Source organism: Corylus avellana, chromosome 5 (genome assembly GCF_965113065.1).
Source record: "Corylus avellana chromosome 5, dhCorAvel1.hap1.2, whole genome shotgun sequence".
Classification (NCBI taxonomy): Eukaryota; Viridiplantae; Streptophyta; class Magnoliopsida; order Fagales; family Betulaceae; genus Corylus; species Corylus avellana.
The window spans coordinates 17,835,268-17,853,642 of NC_142494.1; the positions used below are offsets into that span (position 1 = coordinate 17,835,268).

General features: G+C 38.8%; 2 protein-coding genes across 2 annotated transcripts; one reads left to right on the plus strand and one right to left on the minus strand.

Moving 5' to 3' along the window:
• Positions 1-3,683: 3,683 nt before the first annotated feature.
• LOC132182548 (disease resistance protein RPV1) lies at positions 3,684-7,538 on the minus strand. The gene is given in 6 exon segments (XM_059595827.2): positions 3,684-3,984; positions 4,349-4,417; positions 4,966-5,043; positions 5,115-5,697; positions 6,974-7,332; positions 7,335-7,538. Coding segments are annotated over 6 exon segments (1,323 nt in total). The 5' UTR covers positions 7,533-7,538; the 3' UTR covers positions 3,684-3,948.
• Positions 7,539-14,604: 7,066 nt separating this feature from the next.
• Positions 14,605-18,287, plus strand: LOC132182352 (disease resistance protein RPV1). The gene is made up of 4 exons (XM_059595578.2): positions 14,605-15,225; positions 16,883-17,438; positions 17,509-17,586; positions 17,779-18,287. Exons 1-4 carry the CDS (start codon positions 14,699-14,701, stop codon positions 18,115-18,117), a joined length of 1,500 nt encoding a protein of 499 aa, XP_059451561.2. The 5' UTR covers positions 14,605-14,698; the 3' UTR covers positions 18,118-18,287.
• The last annotated feature ends 88 nt before the right edge of the window (positions 18,288-18,375 follow it).

Genomic DNA, 18,375 nt, shown 5'->3' on the forward strand with positions numbered 1-18,375 from the left:
CCATATATGTTTAAGAACTCCGCGACCGACATGGAATGTCCCGGAAACACAAAAGGCCACAGCAACGATGTAGCCATGAAATACCGCCAACCATTTGGCATCAACTACCCCGGGGCCACCCCAGAAAAGACAACATCTCCCTTATGATGGGAGAAAATGGCAAACGAACCCCAGCCATAAACATATGTTCGTAAACACGTATGTCTCCAGAACTGCCTATCATTCCAGTGGAATCGTTGGGAAAATGCAAAGAAACCGAAGCAGGAATTTCATAATTATGCCTAAGCACCTTCTCATCGGAGGATGAAAAACAAGACCTTTGTTTGCGGGGGTATTCTAAACATAGAGACTTCTCGGTACCAGAGGAAGATGCCCGACCAAGCGGACGAACCCTAGCGGCTGAACCTCTTGATTGCCAAACCATGGGAATTTCTGGTGAGTGGACGTCAGCAACTTCGGCTCCGGAGAGTTGAGATTGATGTGATGAAGACATGACGGCAGAGAATGGGGTGTATATGAGGATTTAGAAAATACAAGTACAGAAGAATTGGAGTGATGAAAAAGGAGGAGGAAGAAAAAACCCTTTATAAAACCAGATGGGTAGAATGGCAAAGCATTTAATGCAAAATCATCATGAGCCTACAATCACGCCCAAACCGAAGAGACTCGGACTGCATTTCCTCTCAAAAGACGTGACAGGAAGCGCTATCCACTGACCGACACTTGTCTCACAAGTCCTCATACTCGAATCCAAGCCATCCTTAGAGGAACACATGGGCGGGCAACAACGCATTTATACGGATAAAGATGAAGAATTTGAAACAAAGATCCTGCCCAACTGCCGAATATTCGGGGTGCACGGGTGTCAGATCCCATAAATGGTTAAGACGCCAGAATTAACGGCTACAAAGAACCGATTAGAAGAAAGCAACCGAAGAGTCCATCGCCAAAAAAGGAGAAAATAGGGAAAATCAAAAATTTGAATTCTCTTCTCCCGAAGTCTTAGTAGAAGGAATTCGGGGGGTAACTGTTACACCTAAATCTACACCAGGGTCATTGGGCCTATTACCTATTAATCTAGCCCATAGCCCGTTAATTCGGATAGAAGCCCAGCACATTCACATGGGCTTACTGAGAAGAAACCCAGGTTTGGAGGTGTGAAAACGACGTCACCTCACCAAGCTCGTATTCTCGAGAGACCATGCTCACCCGACTCGAGATATTTATTGAATTAACGATATACTCAGCACGCGGATACGACAGTTATGGACAAGATATGCACCAATCACGTTAACAGGTTAAATATGATTTGATCATCGCGTCAATTATGACCCACACTTTAATGTCACTGACGGTTATGTGCCATCCTCGGCAGAATGATAATAGTAAGAACAGTTTCCCATCGACCATAACGGTCAGGGGACCAGAATGTTAACTCTTCCGTCCATTAAGCCTGGATTCCAGATCCTCTGCCCGGCCATCATCACCATCTTTATGAGCCCCACCTATAAAAGGCTCGAAAACAGTAGGAACTGTTACAGATACATGTGCTACTAAACTTATACTGAGCTCATATAGACACTGACTTAATCATCGGAGGAGGAACGCACCGGCCACCCCCCGGCGCATCCTCTTAACGTGTGTTGTTATTTTGCAGGAAAGAAAGAAGACGCTAGTCCAATATTACAGTTTAGCCCTTATGCTCACCATACCAAAAACTATACCAACAAAGAATATATTCTTAAGCTGAGATTCATGAAGAAAGTGATAAGAACATATAACTTTCTTGCTCGACAGCATGCGTCATTTTCAGCACCATGCGTGTTGGGCTTACAACAGTAATAGAATCTTTAATAATCTCATCAACTACACGACAGAGGCAACCCTAGTCTCTGGTAAATATCAGCATGCAAGAAATGTTTATGTTTATGTATTGGCCGGAATTTAGCACATATTCTGTGAACAAAGAAGGTGACTTTTATATTTCTATCCCTTTAGAGAGACAGAGATCCTATTACTCTAAATAAATAAATATACATGACTTAATAAATAATTATTCTTAATTAAAACATGACTTAATCATATGAATGTAATATATATATATATATATATATATATATATATATATATATATATATAAAATGCACTGCTGTGGACCTACTCTTCATATCACCAACCATAGCTTTCACCCTTCTTTTTCTATGAAAGGACATTCATATGACAAATGTGTGTTAATTTGGCAGCACAAAGGGTATTTTGGGCACTAATGGATGCCATCTGTCTCATATTCTTGGAAATGTCAAAGATGGGTGATTGCTTTATTTTCCACAGCAGCTAGCAATTTTTTATATTATTGTTACTTTTTTATTTTGTTTTAGATTTTCCATTCACTTTCAATTGACTTTTAGGGCTTGAAAATCAAAGTCCCACCATCAAAAAAAGCATGCTCAAGACCGACCCTAGTTTATTCTTTGTATTCAACTATGAAGTTTCTTATTTTATTACGAGGATAATTATAAATATTTAATTTTTATTTTATTGGGTTAATGTGATATAATTTATTCTTTTTTAAGTTTTTTTTTTTAAAAAAAAATTTTAATAAGTGTTGACTCAATGACTTATGAGTACTAACCATGAGTCCAATAAAATAAAAGTTATAATAATTGAGTATATAACATTACTCATGATTAAACTAGTTTGAATCTATGATGATACGTTGATAGGATCTCATCACATCAAATAAAATAAAATAAAATAAATATATAAACCAGAGCGTAATCATTTCGAATGGTCAAGCCTACAATAATCACTTCAAGGATAATAAAAATAAGATTCCACAAAAAATCCAAAGTTACGTACGAAGCCTCTAATTATATTATTATTACAAATTCATTCCCTTATTAGGTTAGGATTTCCCTTCCTACATACAAGGACGGAGGAGAGATTGGTGTGGGTAGGGGCCAAGGAACAAAAATTTTAGTGGGTAGGTGTCAATAGGGAAAAAAAATTTGTTTACCCTAAATTTTATTTTATTTATATATGATTATTTTATTTTTTATTTTTCCTTCTTTTTGGGGGGGGGGGGCAATGGCCTATACGGCTATATTGGCCTCCCTATTCCTCCATCTCTGCCTACATAGATTAGGATTATTAATTTCTCTTCCTACTAAGATTATGTTTATTTTCAACTCTATAAATTAAAGCAATGTAAGTGTCTTTAGGCTTTTCATCGAATAACAACTTCAATTAATTGCTATAAATAATCTGTGGGTATCTTTCTTTGTTTTGTTTTGGTTTTATCTGATTTTGAGCGATTAAGAACTAAGGTTCTTGCCACCAAAAATGAAAAAATTATTATAAAACTCCCACCATATCACATACCTTCAGCAAACCAACAGGATATGGGACAGATTTTATGCTAAGCTTCACAGGAAAACGAAGAATATTACATAAGAACCTTCTCAAGTACTGGAAGTAGAAAACCAAAACCTTAAAACGTTCAATTCATTAGATTGCAGGAATCTGGAGTGAATTTCAAACACTACTATATATGAAATTCTACAATTGACTGGGCTAAGAATCATCTCAATTTCATTTGATAAGAACCCTATGAAAAATGTGGTTAGAAATCCATAATAGAGTCCGACCACAACGACCAAATTAATAATCTTGAAAGGTTCACCTATTCGGAAATCTCGGGATCTACGCTTATTTTCAACTTGTAAATACAAAGTGTAAATTAAAGCTTATAAATGAAAGACAAACTGATCCACTAAATTCAGTGGAGTCCATCACAATCCCAATTTTAGATGTTCATCTGTTCTTATAGGGCCCATTTCTGGCAAGCTGATTGCATAAAGAACCCTAGCTTTCTAATTTCTAGACTCCTTTTAGCCCATGCCCGTCTCCTCAATCCTTATCTCCAATGCCATCATTTCCATTGATCAATCATTTCTCTGCATCATCATCATGTATGACTTGTTCCTGAAACAATAAAGGTGTGTTGCATATTTATATATGAGTAATGATGGAAAGCACGCCTGGCGTGCATCAACAGTGATGCACGCCAGGCACAAAATTTTTTTTTTTTATTATTTTATTATTATTTTATTATTTTTTTAAAAAAAAAAAAAAAAAATTGTTTGCACTGGCGTGCGTGGGCGTGCCACGCACGCCGCGTGCTTTCCATCATTACTCATTTATATATTGATCTTTGGTGTAAATTCACACGTGGGGTTTTACTTTTACACGTGAAAAATAATACAAAAAATAGATTTTTTTTTTTTAAAAAAAAGAAGGTGAAATATAGAATCAGTGGGCAAGTATGACACGTTCCTAGGAATATTACCTCCTGAATAGCATTCTTCTGACGCTCCATGTGTAAACAATTTTGAAGATACCTTATTCTCTGATTACTCTGCAAGTCAAGGAGCGCAACACTACATGACTAATGGGATATATCAACAAGAAATTAAATAATTTTTTTAAAAAATTTTTAAATTTTTTTTTTTTTTTTAATAAAGGACTAATTTCATAAAATTAAGGAAAAACTTCACAAAACTTCCACACGTTTTAAATTTATTCTTCAAAGTTCAAAAACTTTCAATTTAGGATATTGTTAAATCTTGTCAAAATTCTCAAAATATCCATTTAAAAAAAAATTGCAAAAATTCAAGTGTAGGTATTTTTGCAAATTCCGTTAAATCCTGATCAAGACCTGAATTTTTGCAATTTTTTATTTTATTTTATTTTTATAATAAAAAAGGGTATTTTGAGAATTTTGACAAAATTTAACGAAAAAATCCTAACGGAGGGAGAACATTGCAAAAAATTAGAAGTTTGATACCCAAAATTGAGAGTTTTTGAACTTTGGAGGGTAATTTCAAAACACTTGGAAGTTCATGGGAGTTTTGTGAAATTTCTCCTAAAATCAAATAGAGTTAAGAGTGTGTTGTTATTGTCTACCAAGATAGAGAAGGCCTGTATATACTCTTTGAGCCCTGCAACCATGCGACAGCTTTGCTGGAATGGCTCCCAAATGTCCTACACATAGAAATCCAATTATATATTTCCAACATTCGACAATGCATAGATTTAATCAAATAAATGCTTACCTCTATATTTTGTGGTAGAGGACGCCCTTGAGCCAAAAATATCTGATCCACTCCAAGATCATTTAGCAGATGCACCTTCTTAGTTGTTATGATGATTTTACTTCCTAATCCAAACCAACTACGGTTTCCAACTAGGGAATACAGTTGGTCTAAATCATCTACATCGTCAAGAACAATTAAAACCCGTTTAAAGCATAATTTTTCTTTAATCATGTCCATTCCTCTGGTAATATTTGTTACTGCTATATATCTTTCTGATAGAATATCAGACAGAAGTTTTTCTTGTAGATGAACTAGACCATTGGGCTGCTTTGAATTTTGTCCGACACCTGCGAGGAAGCTGCTGCCTTCAAAAGTAAAAAAGATTTGATTATAAATAGCTTTTGCAATTGCTGTCTTTCCCATTCTGCTTGGTCCACATATCCCTACTATGAGCACATCTTCCGACCCAATTTGCAAGAAAAGACTTAGGTACTCATGGCATGTGTCATATCTGAGGGGATAGATGGAAATGTTCAGATTTGTCGGAATTCGTTTGTCTATAATAGCTGTAACAACTGTGCCCACCAGCAGAGATTCAATCCTGGATGTGGTCATCAATATGAAAATTTTAAGCACAAGAAACATCCATGAGTGGACAAATTAGACTTAACAAGAGCCATCAACTAGCATATAATGATTGAACAATGTTGCTACTATGAATTAAACATGAAGAAAAGAAAAGCCTACTCACAACTCACCCTTTAAAAAATACATAAATGTTTTGAAATTCTCATAAAATCTATGTATCAATTCTTGTTTCATCATCTGCTAGTCAAAATAGATATATTGACACTATCTTCGGATTAGTTGGTGGGGATGTTTATAGGAGGAGCATTCCTAACATCATGATGAGCAGTGGTAAGCAAAAAATCAGCTAAAGCCATTAGGATGTTTTCTTTTTCGCATTTCAATTAAAAGAAGATTCATTTTTCTAGTCTGGAAGCCCTTTTACCATCATCATGCTATGCCTTCTCCTAAATAAATTACTCTATACACTATCACCCCCATTCATTATGTAGACATGAGAAAGTTCATGGAGAGAGTGGTGCGCACTCTAGTGAGCCTGTTGGGGTGTATGTGGCCGGTGGCGTTATGAAAATATATTAAGAGGGGCTGAGGAAAATGTTGTAGTCATGTCAGATTTGAGGTCGAAGATGACTCTAAGGTTGGATTCTGGCATGACCCCTGGTGTGGGGATTTAGCCATTAAGGAAGCCTTCACAGTTTTTGGCAATGAATAAACAGTCAGTGGAATTCTCAATAGAAATGGACGCATTTTTTTTTTGGCAATATGCCTAATTCTCAAACCGCTCATGGTGATCATATCAATGCAACACCTATTTTTGCCATTACCTTCTTCTCATTTTGCTATCACAAAATTTCAAGACTTGAAGTTATTCCATCCATAAATGCAGGGACGGAGCCAGACTTTGGCATGAGTAGGGGCCTACACCGGCCACCCCCAGTTCCGTCCCTGCATGGATGCCACAAATTGCAATGCTGAATGCATCCTATGCCAAAAACTAAAAAGGGCACTTTGTGTGATATATTGGTTTACAATTTTTGACATGAACCAACAAGAAATTAATGGATTCGGACCGAGGAGTCTAAGTCATTTAATTAAATTGGTCAGATTAGAGTCGACCTTTATAGTCATGCATCAACACAATTTAAACCCGACACACGACACAACTCAAGCTCAACAAGTACCTAACATGAAATTATTGAGCTAAACTTGAAGGTGTGATCCGTTTAATTATTAAAATTGATTTATATAATTTTGCCAAGTGTTAGAGAGAGAGAGAGATGAAGGAGTACCTGGGGCTAACGCGATGATCCCAGCCAGATAAATTGGCGGCTTGCGTAAGAGCATCCACCCACCTTCTCCGCCAGAAGCTTCCAACCCTTTGAATGCCGGCAACCTTAGCAGCGTATCCCCTTTGTTTTCGAATATCAGAGGGATCGATGTCGTAGAAAATGGGCAACACTATCACCCCCCACCTCTTCCTGCACTCTAACATCAGTACAAGCTCTTCAAGGCACCAACTGGAAGAGACGTATTCTTTAGAGAACAAAACGATTGAGATTTTCGACATCCTAATAGCTTCTTTCACATCTTTTCCAAGATCTGTTCCTCTTTGCTTTCTTCCGAGTTGCTTGGTGTCTTTGAAGGTGGGGGGACTCCACGCACGGCCAAAGATTTATCCACCATGTCTGTAATGAACTTGTGGGGGTCTTCGCGTTGAACACTAAAGTAGATATCATGGAGTCGGCCAGAGGTCGAAGATGATGAGGCATGGAAAATAGGCAACAGAGAGCTCAACAGTACTAGAGATGCAAATGGGGAAGTCAAATTTAAAAATGTTTTCTTTTTCATTTTTCACTTCACTTTCTTCGTTTCTTCCTTTCGGCTTTTTTTTATTTATTTATTCGAATATTACATTGAGAGTGGTTCGCCAACCCCAAGGAATATCGGGTTGTTTGGCCATTCACAAACTTAGGGTCTTTATGGTGGTTCGGTTACGCTCAAATCGGCTAGCTATGGAGTTGCAGCCACCCTATTTTGCTCAAATGAGTGACTCTAGCCACCAATTTTTTTTTTTATTTTTTTATTTTTTCAACAAGTTTATTTAAAATGTTTTTAATAATTTTAATTTTTAGGGTAAAGATATTGAGCACGACCGGCGTGCTTCAACAGTGAAGCACGCCGGCCGTGATTTTTTTTTTTAATATTATTTTATTATTATTTTATTATTTTAATTTTTTTGAAAAAAAAAAAAAAAAAATTTTTTGGCCTGGCGTGCTTCACTGTTGAAGCACGCCGGCGTAAGTTGTATCACGACTCTAATTTTTAATGAGGCATAAAGACAAGTCTTAACTTTTTAAGAATATTGGCGCGAATTTTCATATATTTAAGAATGAAATTACCATATTCGGTTTTAGACATAATTCAACTACCATCCCATTTCACAAACCAAAAGTCAATTGAATTGTCTCTCGCTCTCTCCTTAGTGAGCTCCACCTGAACCCTGTTCCCATCTGAAAACCTTGTTTTCCTTCCTCTTAATTTTTCTCTACCCCAATCTCCCTCCCATCTCTATGGACATGGAAGCTCTTATAGCCCAGACCGAAGCTCTCTCCTGGGAGGATCCTTCCTCCCAAATTGAAACCATAATCCCTGCTCAAGTTATAAAAGAATGCCTCCCTCTAGTTGGGCAACTTATTTCACAGAAAATTCACAACAACCAAGCTGTCCAAGCAGCTCTCACAAAAGCCTGGGATTTTGCAGTTCCCTTCTCCTTTGCCATGCTAGGCCCAAACAGATTCCTGTTTAAATTCTCCAAACAGGAACAAATAGAAAAAATCTTCAAACAACCCACATGGAATGTCAATGGATCTCTTTTAGTTCTTCAAAGCTGGTCTCCCAAGGCTACTATGAGTGAGCTAAATTTCAACCTGTCTCCTTTCTGGATTCAAATCCATGGTCTCCCTCTTCTCGACATGAGTCTGAAAAATGCAATAGCCATTGGGAAAGGTCTTGGAAATCTCATCAAGGTGGATGAAACCAGTGGTGAAAATAAGACTTTTAGAAGCTATCTCAGATTGTTGGTGGAGATAGATGTTACCAAACCTCTCAAACCTGGTTTCTCTTTACGAAGGGAAGAAGGTGAACCCTTATGGATTTGTATAAAATTTGAAAGGCTAGATATCTACTGCAACTCTTGTGGGAGAATTGGCCACAAACTCCAAAGTTGCCGAGCTCTTTCTGAGGAGCAATTCCCTGACAGGTTTAAAATCTCCCTCAAAGTTAACATCTTCTCCAACCTCCCTCCTATTTCAGCAAGTGCTAAGGAATGCTTCACTGGTGCAACCCCATCTTCACAAATTTCCAAAACTCTTAGCCATGGTAACGAGCTAACTCAGCCACATGGAGTTAACCTCAACCACATCTTCTCTGGTGCAACCCCATCCTCACAAATTTCCAAAACTCATAGCAATGGCAACAAGCTAACTCAGCCACGTGGAGTTAACCTCAATCCCCAAACTCCCACCAACTCCTATACAGCACCAACTCTCCTCAATCCCCTCAAAAATCTCACCATACACCCTTCAAACCCTATTATCCCCCCACATGCACCTGACACAACCCCATCACCCACCCCTTCTCCATTAAATGCAACCCAGTCTTTCTCATCTACTGCAAGATGTGAAGACTCCACTTTGCCATACCTCTTAAATGCCCCCCTTAGCTCCAATCACCCTTCACCTCAACTCCCATCCAATCAACCAGAGTTAACTAGTGTAACCCCTCCTTGCAACTTCATGTTGAAATGCAACCAGCCCATCAATGGGCCCATTTTCTCTTCTCCTGCTCAAGCCCAAACCCCACAAATACCCACAAAGCTAAAAATCCCTATCTCCTTCCAAGCAGCCATCTCCCCAACGAACATAACCACCATTCCTATCACTCCCGCCCAAAATTACATCAAACACACCCGCACCTCTCCTTATCCTCCTCGCAAAATAAAACCAAAAATACCAAATCATCCTGGCAATGACCCTGCTTCTCCCTCTCAGATTACTGCTACTCAAAAGAAAAGGACTAGGCTTCCCATCATCCTAGCTCCTTACAAAAAAGGCCCAGGAACCTCACAAACCCCAGAAGAATTGGAATCCCATTCTCCTATGGATTTCACTCCAGGATCCTCCCCAAAACCTATAGCAAGATCCATCTACAAAGCAGCTCGAAAAGGGAAAAAGGTTGTTGAAGCAGGAAATGTCAACACAAATGTTTCAGGGGACCGTTTTGTGTCCCCAAAAGGCTCATGAAATTTCTCTCTTGGAATTGCAGGGGGATCTTTAGACCTTCTGCAGTTCGTAGCTTAAGGGTCTTAATTCATGAAAATAGACCTGAAGTTCTCTTCCTCTCTGAAACCAAATCTCCCCCCTCTCTTGTCTCCTCCATTTTGAATCATCTTGGCTTCTTTTCTATGTCGCATGTGGCTCCTGCTGGTTCCAGTGGTGGCTTGGTTCTTGCCTGGCTAACAGGTATTGATTTAGAATGTTTTATTTCCAACAAAAACAATATTTCAGCATGGTGTTTTTCGGATCCTCCTTGCTCTCCGTGGATCCTCTCTTGTATTTATGGTCCTCCCTCTAGTAAGGACAAGTTCAAGTTCTGGGATTCTCTCACTGCTGTTGGAGAAAATTTTGTTAGTCCCTAGCTTTGTATAGGTGACTTTAACTTTGTTTTGAATCAGTCTGAAAAACTGGGAGGCAAACCTGTAGCAAGCTCCTCTTCTTGCCCATTCAGAAATTTCATTGACCAACTTGGTTTGATAGATTTAGGGTTTGCTGGAAACCCTTTCACTTGGTGCAACAATAGACAAGGTCCAGCAACCATCAAAGAGAGATTGGATAGAGGTTTAGCCTCTCTTAGCTGGGTTCATCTCCATCCTGAATTTTCCATTCTCCATATTCCCGCTTTTGATTCTGACCACAACCCCATTACCCTTGACACGGCCACCCCCACTACTTTCCTTCCTAGACCTTTTAGATTTGAGGAATTTTGGACAAAAGACCCCTCTTGTGGCCTTGTTATCAATTCTGCATGGTCCCTTACCACTTTTGCTGGATCCCCAGCCCACTGTCTGGTAAAGAAGTTAAAAAAGACTAAAACAGCTTTGAAGAAATGGAATTCTCTACATTTTGGCCACATCCAGACCAAAATCAAAGCCTCTCTGATCCAAATTGACTTGGCTCAACAGTCTCCTCCGGACCCAGCTTCACATTCCTTGGAAGCCAAGCTAAAACTTGATCTGGATGATCTTTTGAAAAAGGAGGAGATTCTTTGGAAGTCAAAATCTAGGGAAACTTGGTTGACATGCAAGGATCTCAACACCAAATATTTTCATGCCTCCACTCTTATTAAAAGATGATCAAATGCTGTTAATTTTTTGAAGATCGGTGAGAGGAATTGGGTCTCTGATAGAGCAACAATTGGAGGTAATTTTGTCTCTCACTTCTCCAATCTGTTCTCTTCCTCTTCCCCTCCTATTAAGGAAGAGATGTTGGACTTGTTCTCCCCTATCATCACTGAAGAGGAAAACTTGCTTCTCTGCTCTATCCCCTCTGAAGAAGAGGTGATCAAAGCCTTATCCAGCTTAGGCTCCACCAAAGCCCCTGGCCCTGATGGCTTCACTGCCCTCTTTTACAAGAAGTATTGGTCAATTGTTAAGGATAACGTGCTGGCTTGCATTTGGAATTTTTTCCAAAATGATCATCTTTTGCAAGAGCAGAATCACACTTTCATCTCTCTTATCCCAAAACAAAGTGGTTCTCATACAGTGCATCAATTTAGGCCGATCAGTTTGTGCAATATTGTTTACAAGATAATTTCTAAGATTCTTGCCAACAGACTGAAAAGCTTACTTCCAAAGATTATTTCCCCTCTTCAATCAGCTTTGGTTCCATATAGGAGCATCCAAGACAATACAATTCTAGCTCATGAGTTGCTGCATACTTTCAAGGAAAAAAGAGGAAAAGGGAGTCTTATGTTTCTTAAAATGGACATGGAGAAAGCCTTTGATACAATGGAGTGGGAGTTTATCTTGGCTATCATGAGTAAATTGGGCTTTCATTCTACCTGGATTAATTGGATCAAGACTTGCATCTTCTCCTCCTCCTTCTCCATCCTTATTAATGGTAGCCCCTTTGGTCATTTCTCTCCTTCGAGAGGTCTAAGACAAGGAGACCCCTTGTCTCCTTTTCTCTTCATTCTTGGCACTGAAGTCTTCTCCAGATTAATGTTCAAAGAAGAAAGAGCTGGCAACATAAAAGGTCTTCATATCTCGAGAAATTCTCCAGCTCTTCACCATCTTCTGTTTGCAGATGACCTCCTCATCTTTGGTAAAGCCTCTTACTTGGAAGCTTGCAGCATCAAAAAATGTTTAGATAAATATTGCTTATGGTCTGGCCAATCCATCAACAATACCAAATCCTCCATTAGGTTCAGTAAAAATACCAACCATACTACCTCCTCTACCATTCTAGATATCCTGCCCTACAGCTACAATCCCACTGATTCTATCCATCTTGGCCTTCCAATTTTGCTTGGCAGCTCAAAAAAAGCAGCTTTTCAAAGCATTAGTATTAATGTTCTCAATAAGGTAGATGGATGGCGTGCAAAAACCCTTTCCCAAGCTGGCAGATTGATCCTTATCAAATCAGTGGCAGCAGCTATCCCTTCTTATGCCATGAGTTCTTTTATGCTCCCCTCCTCCCTCTGCAGCTCCTTGAATAGGCTCTTTAAAAATTTCTGGTGGGGTTTCCCTTCATCTAAGACCAGAAACCTCTCCCTCAAATCATGGGACTCCCTTTGTCTTCCAAAGGATCTAGGTGGTCTGGGGTTCAGAAAAATGAGGGAGGTTAACTTGGCCCTCATCTCAAAGCTTGGTTGGAAGCTTCACACAAATTTTAATTCAGCATGGGTGTCTCAACTCAAAGGTAAGTATCTCTTTTCTGGTTCTTTTCTCTCCCCCCCCTCCCCATTCTTCCCCATCTTGGCTCTGGAAAGGTATCCTCAAATCCCAATCCATCATCTCTCAAGGTACCTGCCATAGAGTCCACCAAAACTCTTCTTTTCCGGTTTGGAACTCTCCATGGATTCCATCTCTTCCAGATTTCTTCCCCAACCCCTCCTATCTCTTAGACCAGCCCCTCCCCAACATCAAGGTCTCTGACCTCTTCTCTCCAAACGGCCAATGGAATATTTCCCTCCTTCTTTCCCTGTTTGACCCTGTTAGTGTTAGGGAAATCCAAAAAATTAAAATCCACCCCCTCCCCTGTTCTGAGTTCATTTGGACTCCTTCATCAAATGGTCTCTTCTCTTCTAGTTCTGCTTATAAGTTGATTAGTAGCCCCAGAACTAGTTTAGCCTCCTCTCCACTTGTCTCTAGTACTTGGAAGAAATTATGGAAACTCAATCTCAATGCTAGACTCAAACTTTTTCTATGGAAAATTGCATGAGATATAGTCCCCTCAAAAGCTAGGTTGAATAGAATTTTCCCCATCTCCCTCTCAGATTCTCTTTGTCCTCTTTGCCGTACAGAAACAGACTCTCTTCCTCACCTCTTCTTTAAGTACATCTTTGCCAGGGTAGCTTGGAGATCTTCCTTTTGGCCCTTGGATTCTTCTACATGGTCTTCTATTAGTCTTTCCAGCTGGGTTGAAGGCATTATCAGCCCTCACACTTCGTTTGGAATCCCACTAGCTGATTCTCACCTTTTCCAAGTTTTTGCAGCAGTGTTGTGTGACCTTCTTTGGTTTTCCAGGAATAAAGCTTTTCATGAAGGAGTCATTCCGGATGTGTTATCTCTGGCCAAAACTATTAAGAAAACTTCTTTGGATCATGCTTCGGCTTAGAAGGCTCTTAAACCAGATTTTGAAGTCTGGTCTCCTCCTGAAGCAGGCTCGTTTAAGATCAACTTTGACACTGCCATTAGAGACAATTTCTCAGCCCAAGCAGCAGTGTGCAGGGACTCCAATGGAAAAATTATCAAGGCCATCTCTCAAATCAGTCCCCCCTGTGATCCCAGCTTTGGTGAAGCTTTACCAGCTCTTCTTGCAGCCTCTCTAGCAGTCTCCTTAAAGCTCAAGAAATTTACGTTTGAGGGAGACTCTTTACTAGTTATTTCAGCTTTGCAATTTCCCTCCTCTTCCCAGGATTGGCAAATTGAGAAAGTTATCTCTGATTTTTTTCTTTTAGTCCCAGCTTCTCCCTCTTGGGAAGTTAGGAAAATTAACAGAAGTGCAAACTTCTGCGCCCATCATGTGGCATATTGGGCCGCGGCAAGAGTTTACTCGGGCTGCATTCCCACTCTTTTTTCCCCCCTCTCATCCATCCCTATCTGTAGTGGAAAAGATCCACCCCCCTCTCATTTGTAATTTTGTCTCTTGTTTGTTTTTGGTATGGAATGTTTGTTACAAAAAAAAAAAAAAAAAAAAAAGAAATCGAGGAAAAAAATAAAGTTAACTTCTTTTTGTTTCTTTTCGTGGGACTCGAGAAATAGGAGAAAATTCACTTTATTTTCTTAAAGTTTTAGAAAATTTTTTAATTTGAACTCTAAAGTTTAAAAATTGACAATGTACTTCCGTAATGTTTTAAAAATTTTCAATTTAAACCGTTAAATTAGACGAAAATTTTTTTAAAAAAGTTTGAGAGTAATTATGTAATTTTATAGACTTCTGTCTAATTTGATGGAAATTAATAACAGAAAGTTTAAATTAAAAATTTTAAAAACATTAGAAGGGTATATTGCCAATTTTTAAACTTTGAAATTTTAATTGAAAAACTCCTTAAATTTGAGGTGCAGAAGTGAATTTTTTCCCGAGAAAAAATATTAGGAAAAAGGGAAATTAAAAGAAAGAGAATCTTGGAAGGAAAAAGGTCCGGTGTATTTCCAGAACATTGAAGTTGAAGAGGAGTTTTTTATGTAAGCAGACCTGCAACTTCACTTGGGTCATCCGTTCTGCTCCGCAACTATGGCATTCACGAGGGTATACTCGTCATCCTTCTCCTTCCTGTCCGCCGTAACAAGGTGCAGGCACGACGTGTTCTTGAGCTTCAGAGGCGAAGACACCCGCTACAACATCACACCGCAGCTACACAGGGCCTTGGTGGATGCAGGCATTCCAACCTTCAAAGACGACATCAACCTCGAGAAAGGGGGAGAGATCGCGTCGGAGCTTCTAAAAGCGATCCAAATGTCGAGGATTGCCATCATTGTCTTCTCGAGAAACTATGCGAATTCCGGGTGGTGCCTCGACGAGCTGGTGAAGATCGTAGAGTGCAAGAACCAAGCTGGCCAGCTGATTCTGCCTGTCTTTTACGATGTTGATCCTCGCGACGTTGAGCAGCAGACGGGGAGTTTCGCAGAAGCGTTTACAACACATGAAGAGCGTTTCAGGGCCGGGAATTTGCCCGAAAACAAGCTGGAGAAGTGGAGGGCAGCTCTGACAGAGGCTGCTACTCCTTCTCAGGCATGGGATTTGCGGAATGTTGACAGCTGGTAATTCTTTATCAATTTTCATATATATACCTCTCGGTCTGCTTGTTTTTAGTTCTAGCTGAGGAACCAGAAGAAACCAGAACCCAGAAAAAGAAAGGAAAGAAATGTAGTTTGGGGCGACCAGTAATTGTGATATAAAATCAGGATGTAAAAAAAAAAAAGGGGGGGGGGGGGGGGGGGGGAGGGAGAAGAAGACCCAATTTCATAATCTTACTGAAAATCGATTTTTCAATTTCATGTGGTTCCATAAACCAATAATAATTGAGCCCAATACCTTACATGTGGATTTCATGTACACTCCGAAAGAGTTTGTGGGAAAAACGTTTTTATTGCTTGAGAACCAACACTGTTCTGTATTCAATCTTTTACATTACTGAAGATTTCAAATACATACAACTAGATGATAATCTACAATCTAATCTATTGAGGTGGGGCAGGGGGCTAAACTTGAAGTTTAATGCTTGTTTTGTAGAAGTTGCATTGAATGTAGAGACCACTTGTTTACTATACCTACTGATTGAGATGAGATTCTAAGGAATGAAGGAATGGAGGGGCAAAAGCTTAAAACTTGTTGTTTGCAAGTTGGCTTGGGGTTCTACAGTTTATAATATTTGGGGGTATTGGAATGATGAAACATGGGAACCAAATGTAATTCTGAAATAAAAATCTTGCAAAAAATTTGTTGGGAGGTTAGAACTAGAATTGCAGGAAAGGGGAAATTCAAGGAAAATGAAGAAAATATGGCCATTTGTAATAATTGGGCCGTCTCTCTAAATGTTCTGACTTAGAATGGAAGTTGAGGTATCTGATTGTCGTATGGCTTAAAGGAAGGTTATCTGCAAAATATGCTCTGTTGCTGCTGTTGATTGCTGTTAGATACTTAGAGCTACTGTTATGTTGCTGCTGAATTGTTTTGTGTCTGCTTGTTTGTGGCTGGCATAGAAGTTGGGAGATTGGAATAGTTTGGTATCGTAGCAGTCGAATAGTGCTGTCTGTACTCTCTGCAACAACCTTCTTAGGAAGATGCTCTGCTCTGGTTGCAGGTTTTTAGTTGATGTCCTGAAATTGCTGATTTGTATAGCTTTGCTGATAGTTTCTGTTGTTTTTTTTTTACTTGTAATTGCTCTTATACTGAGTACTTTGTTGATGTAGAGTGTTAATCTAAGAAGATTGAGATTGGAGTCGGTATAGGTGTGATTTTCTGGCTGTTTTGATGGCATCTGGGGTTCTAGCATATTTCTGCTAGAGACTGTTGTATTCTTTGTTTTGCTAATAGAAAAAAAAAAATAATAATAATAATAATAATAAATAAATAAATAAATATATACATCTAATTGAATTCAAATATGAAATTCAAAAATTACAATTCTAACAATATGATCCTGTTGTGTCGACATATGAAGCTCATTTGAAGATATATCATTTGTTGTTGAGCTGGCTGTGCTGAGTTGAGTTTGATCCGTTTCTTGCTCTGCCTCATCCACATGTGGCTGCTGGTTAACACACTCTCCATATTAATTGACAAATTTATGGATGCAGTTTTCTTATTATGGCAGAACCATTAAACCTTGTCAACTTATTCGAGTATATTCCCGATATGTTGTTCGTTGTAGCTCAATGGTGTTTACAATGTTTTCGATTTTGTCAAATTTGGCAGGCATCAGTCAAAATTCATAAAGGAAATTGTCAAACATATTATGGGTAGACATCAAGATGCGCACATGAGTGCTTCGATCTTCCCGCCTAGAAAGGATTCTGGTATAGAGTACCTGAATCTCTTGTTATCTGTCATATCAGATGATGTTCTGATAATAGGCATCTATGGAATGGACAAAACATCGATTGCCAAAACTGTTTATAATCAAAATTTTCGAAGTTTTGAAGGCAGTAGTTTCCTTTCCAATGTGAGCACAATTGCAGAAAAACCAGGTGGATTACTTGCTTTACAAAAACAGTTCCTTTCTGATATCCTAATGGAAGACAATTTGGACATAGACAACGTTGAAAGAGGAACCACAATGATAAAAAAGGAACTTGGCAGCAAAAGGATTCTTGCAGTTCTCAATGATGTGAATGAGTTGGAGCAATTAAATGCACTTGCTAGACAGCGTGATTGGTTTGGTTCAGGAAGTAGAATCATCATAACAACGAAAGATGCTCAATTGCTTAATATACATGAAGTGGATGATGTCTATGGAGACGAGGGCATACAGGTGAGTCTGTTCTTTGTGTTTTATTGGCTCAAACAGCTTGAGCTTTACTCATGAACTTTATGGTATGCAGGTCATAGAGAATCAGTATAGGCAGAACCTTCAAACGATTGAAGATCTCAGGCAATTAATCTGCAGGTCTCATGCCCAGGTATAGCATTCTTTCACAAGCGTAGCTATATTTATCAAATCACCAGAAATGAGAAATAGAAGGTGAATGACAAAGAAAAGATTTGAATTCATGACTTTTGTTTTGATATTATATTAAATTACTAGTTATCCTAAAACTTTAAGCTAGCTGTTCCGAAAATAAATAACCTCACCTAATTGGTTCCAAATGTAGGCTTACGAAACAGAAAGGTCTCTCATTGATGAGATAGAAAGAGAGCGAAGGAAGAGGACCACTAATTTACAACAAAGTGTGGATCAAAGTTTGGCTTCAACTGCACTCACATCAACAACAAATGTCATAATGCATGGAATGGAAGGCCATGATGAGATTGTTGGTGATTTTGAGTATGAACAGGAGATGATACGTGCTGGGAATGCTTTTGTAGGTGAGGAAGGGGAAATGAGCATACCTCTCATATTGTACAGCAGAAATGGACTCGCGGATCAAGCACCACTACTGCATATTGAATGTCCCAGGACTGTTGGACACTTCCAACAAAGTGGGGAGTAGGATAAATGTTTCATTTTAATTAAAGAAAACTTCACTTAGAACCATTGAACTACCACCTGTTTTGAAAAGGACCCTCAAATTTCAAAAGTTCTCAATTTCACTCCTTGAACTTTCAATTTGATGTAATGTACCCCTCCATGTTTAAGCGTTAAACATACTGTTAGAATATACGGAAAACATAATAAATTTTTTTTTATATTTCATAATTATGTTGATATCAAATATTCTTTTTATGGGTTGATAGTAATTAAATATTGG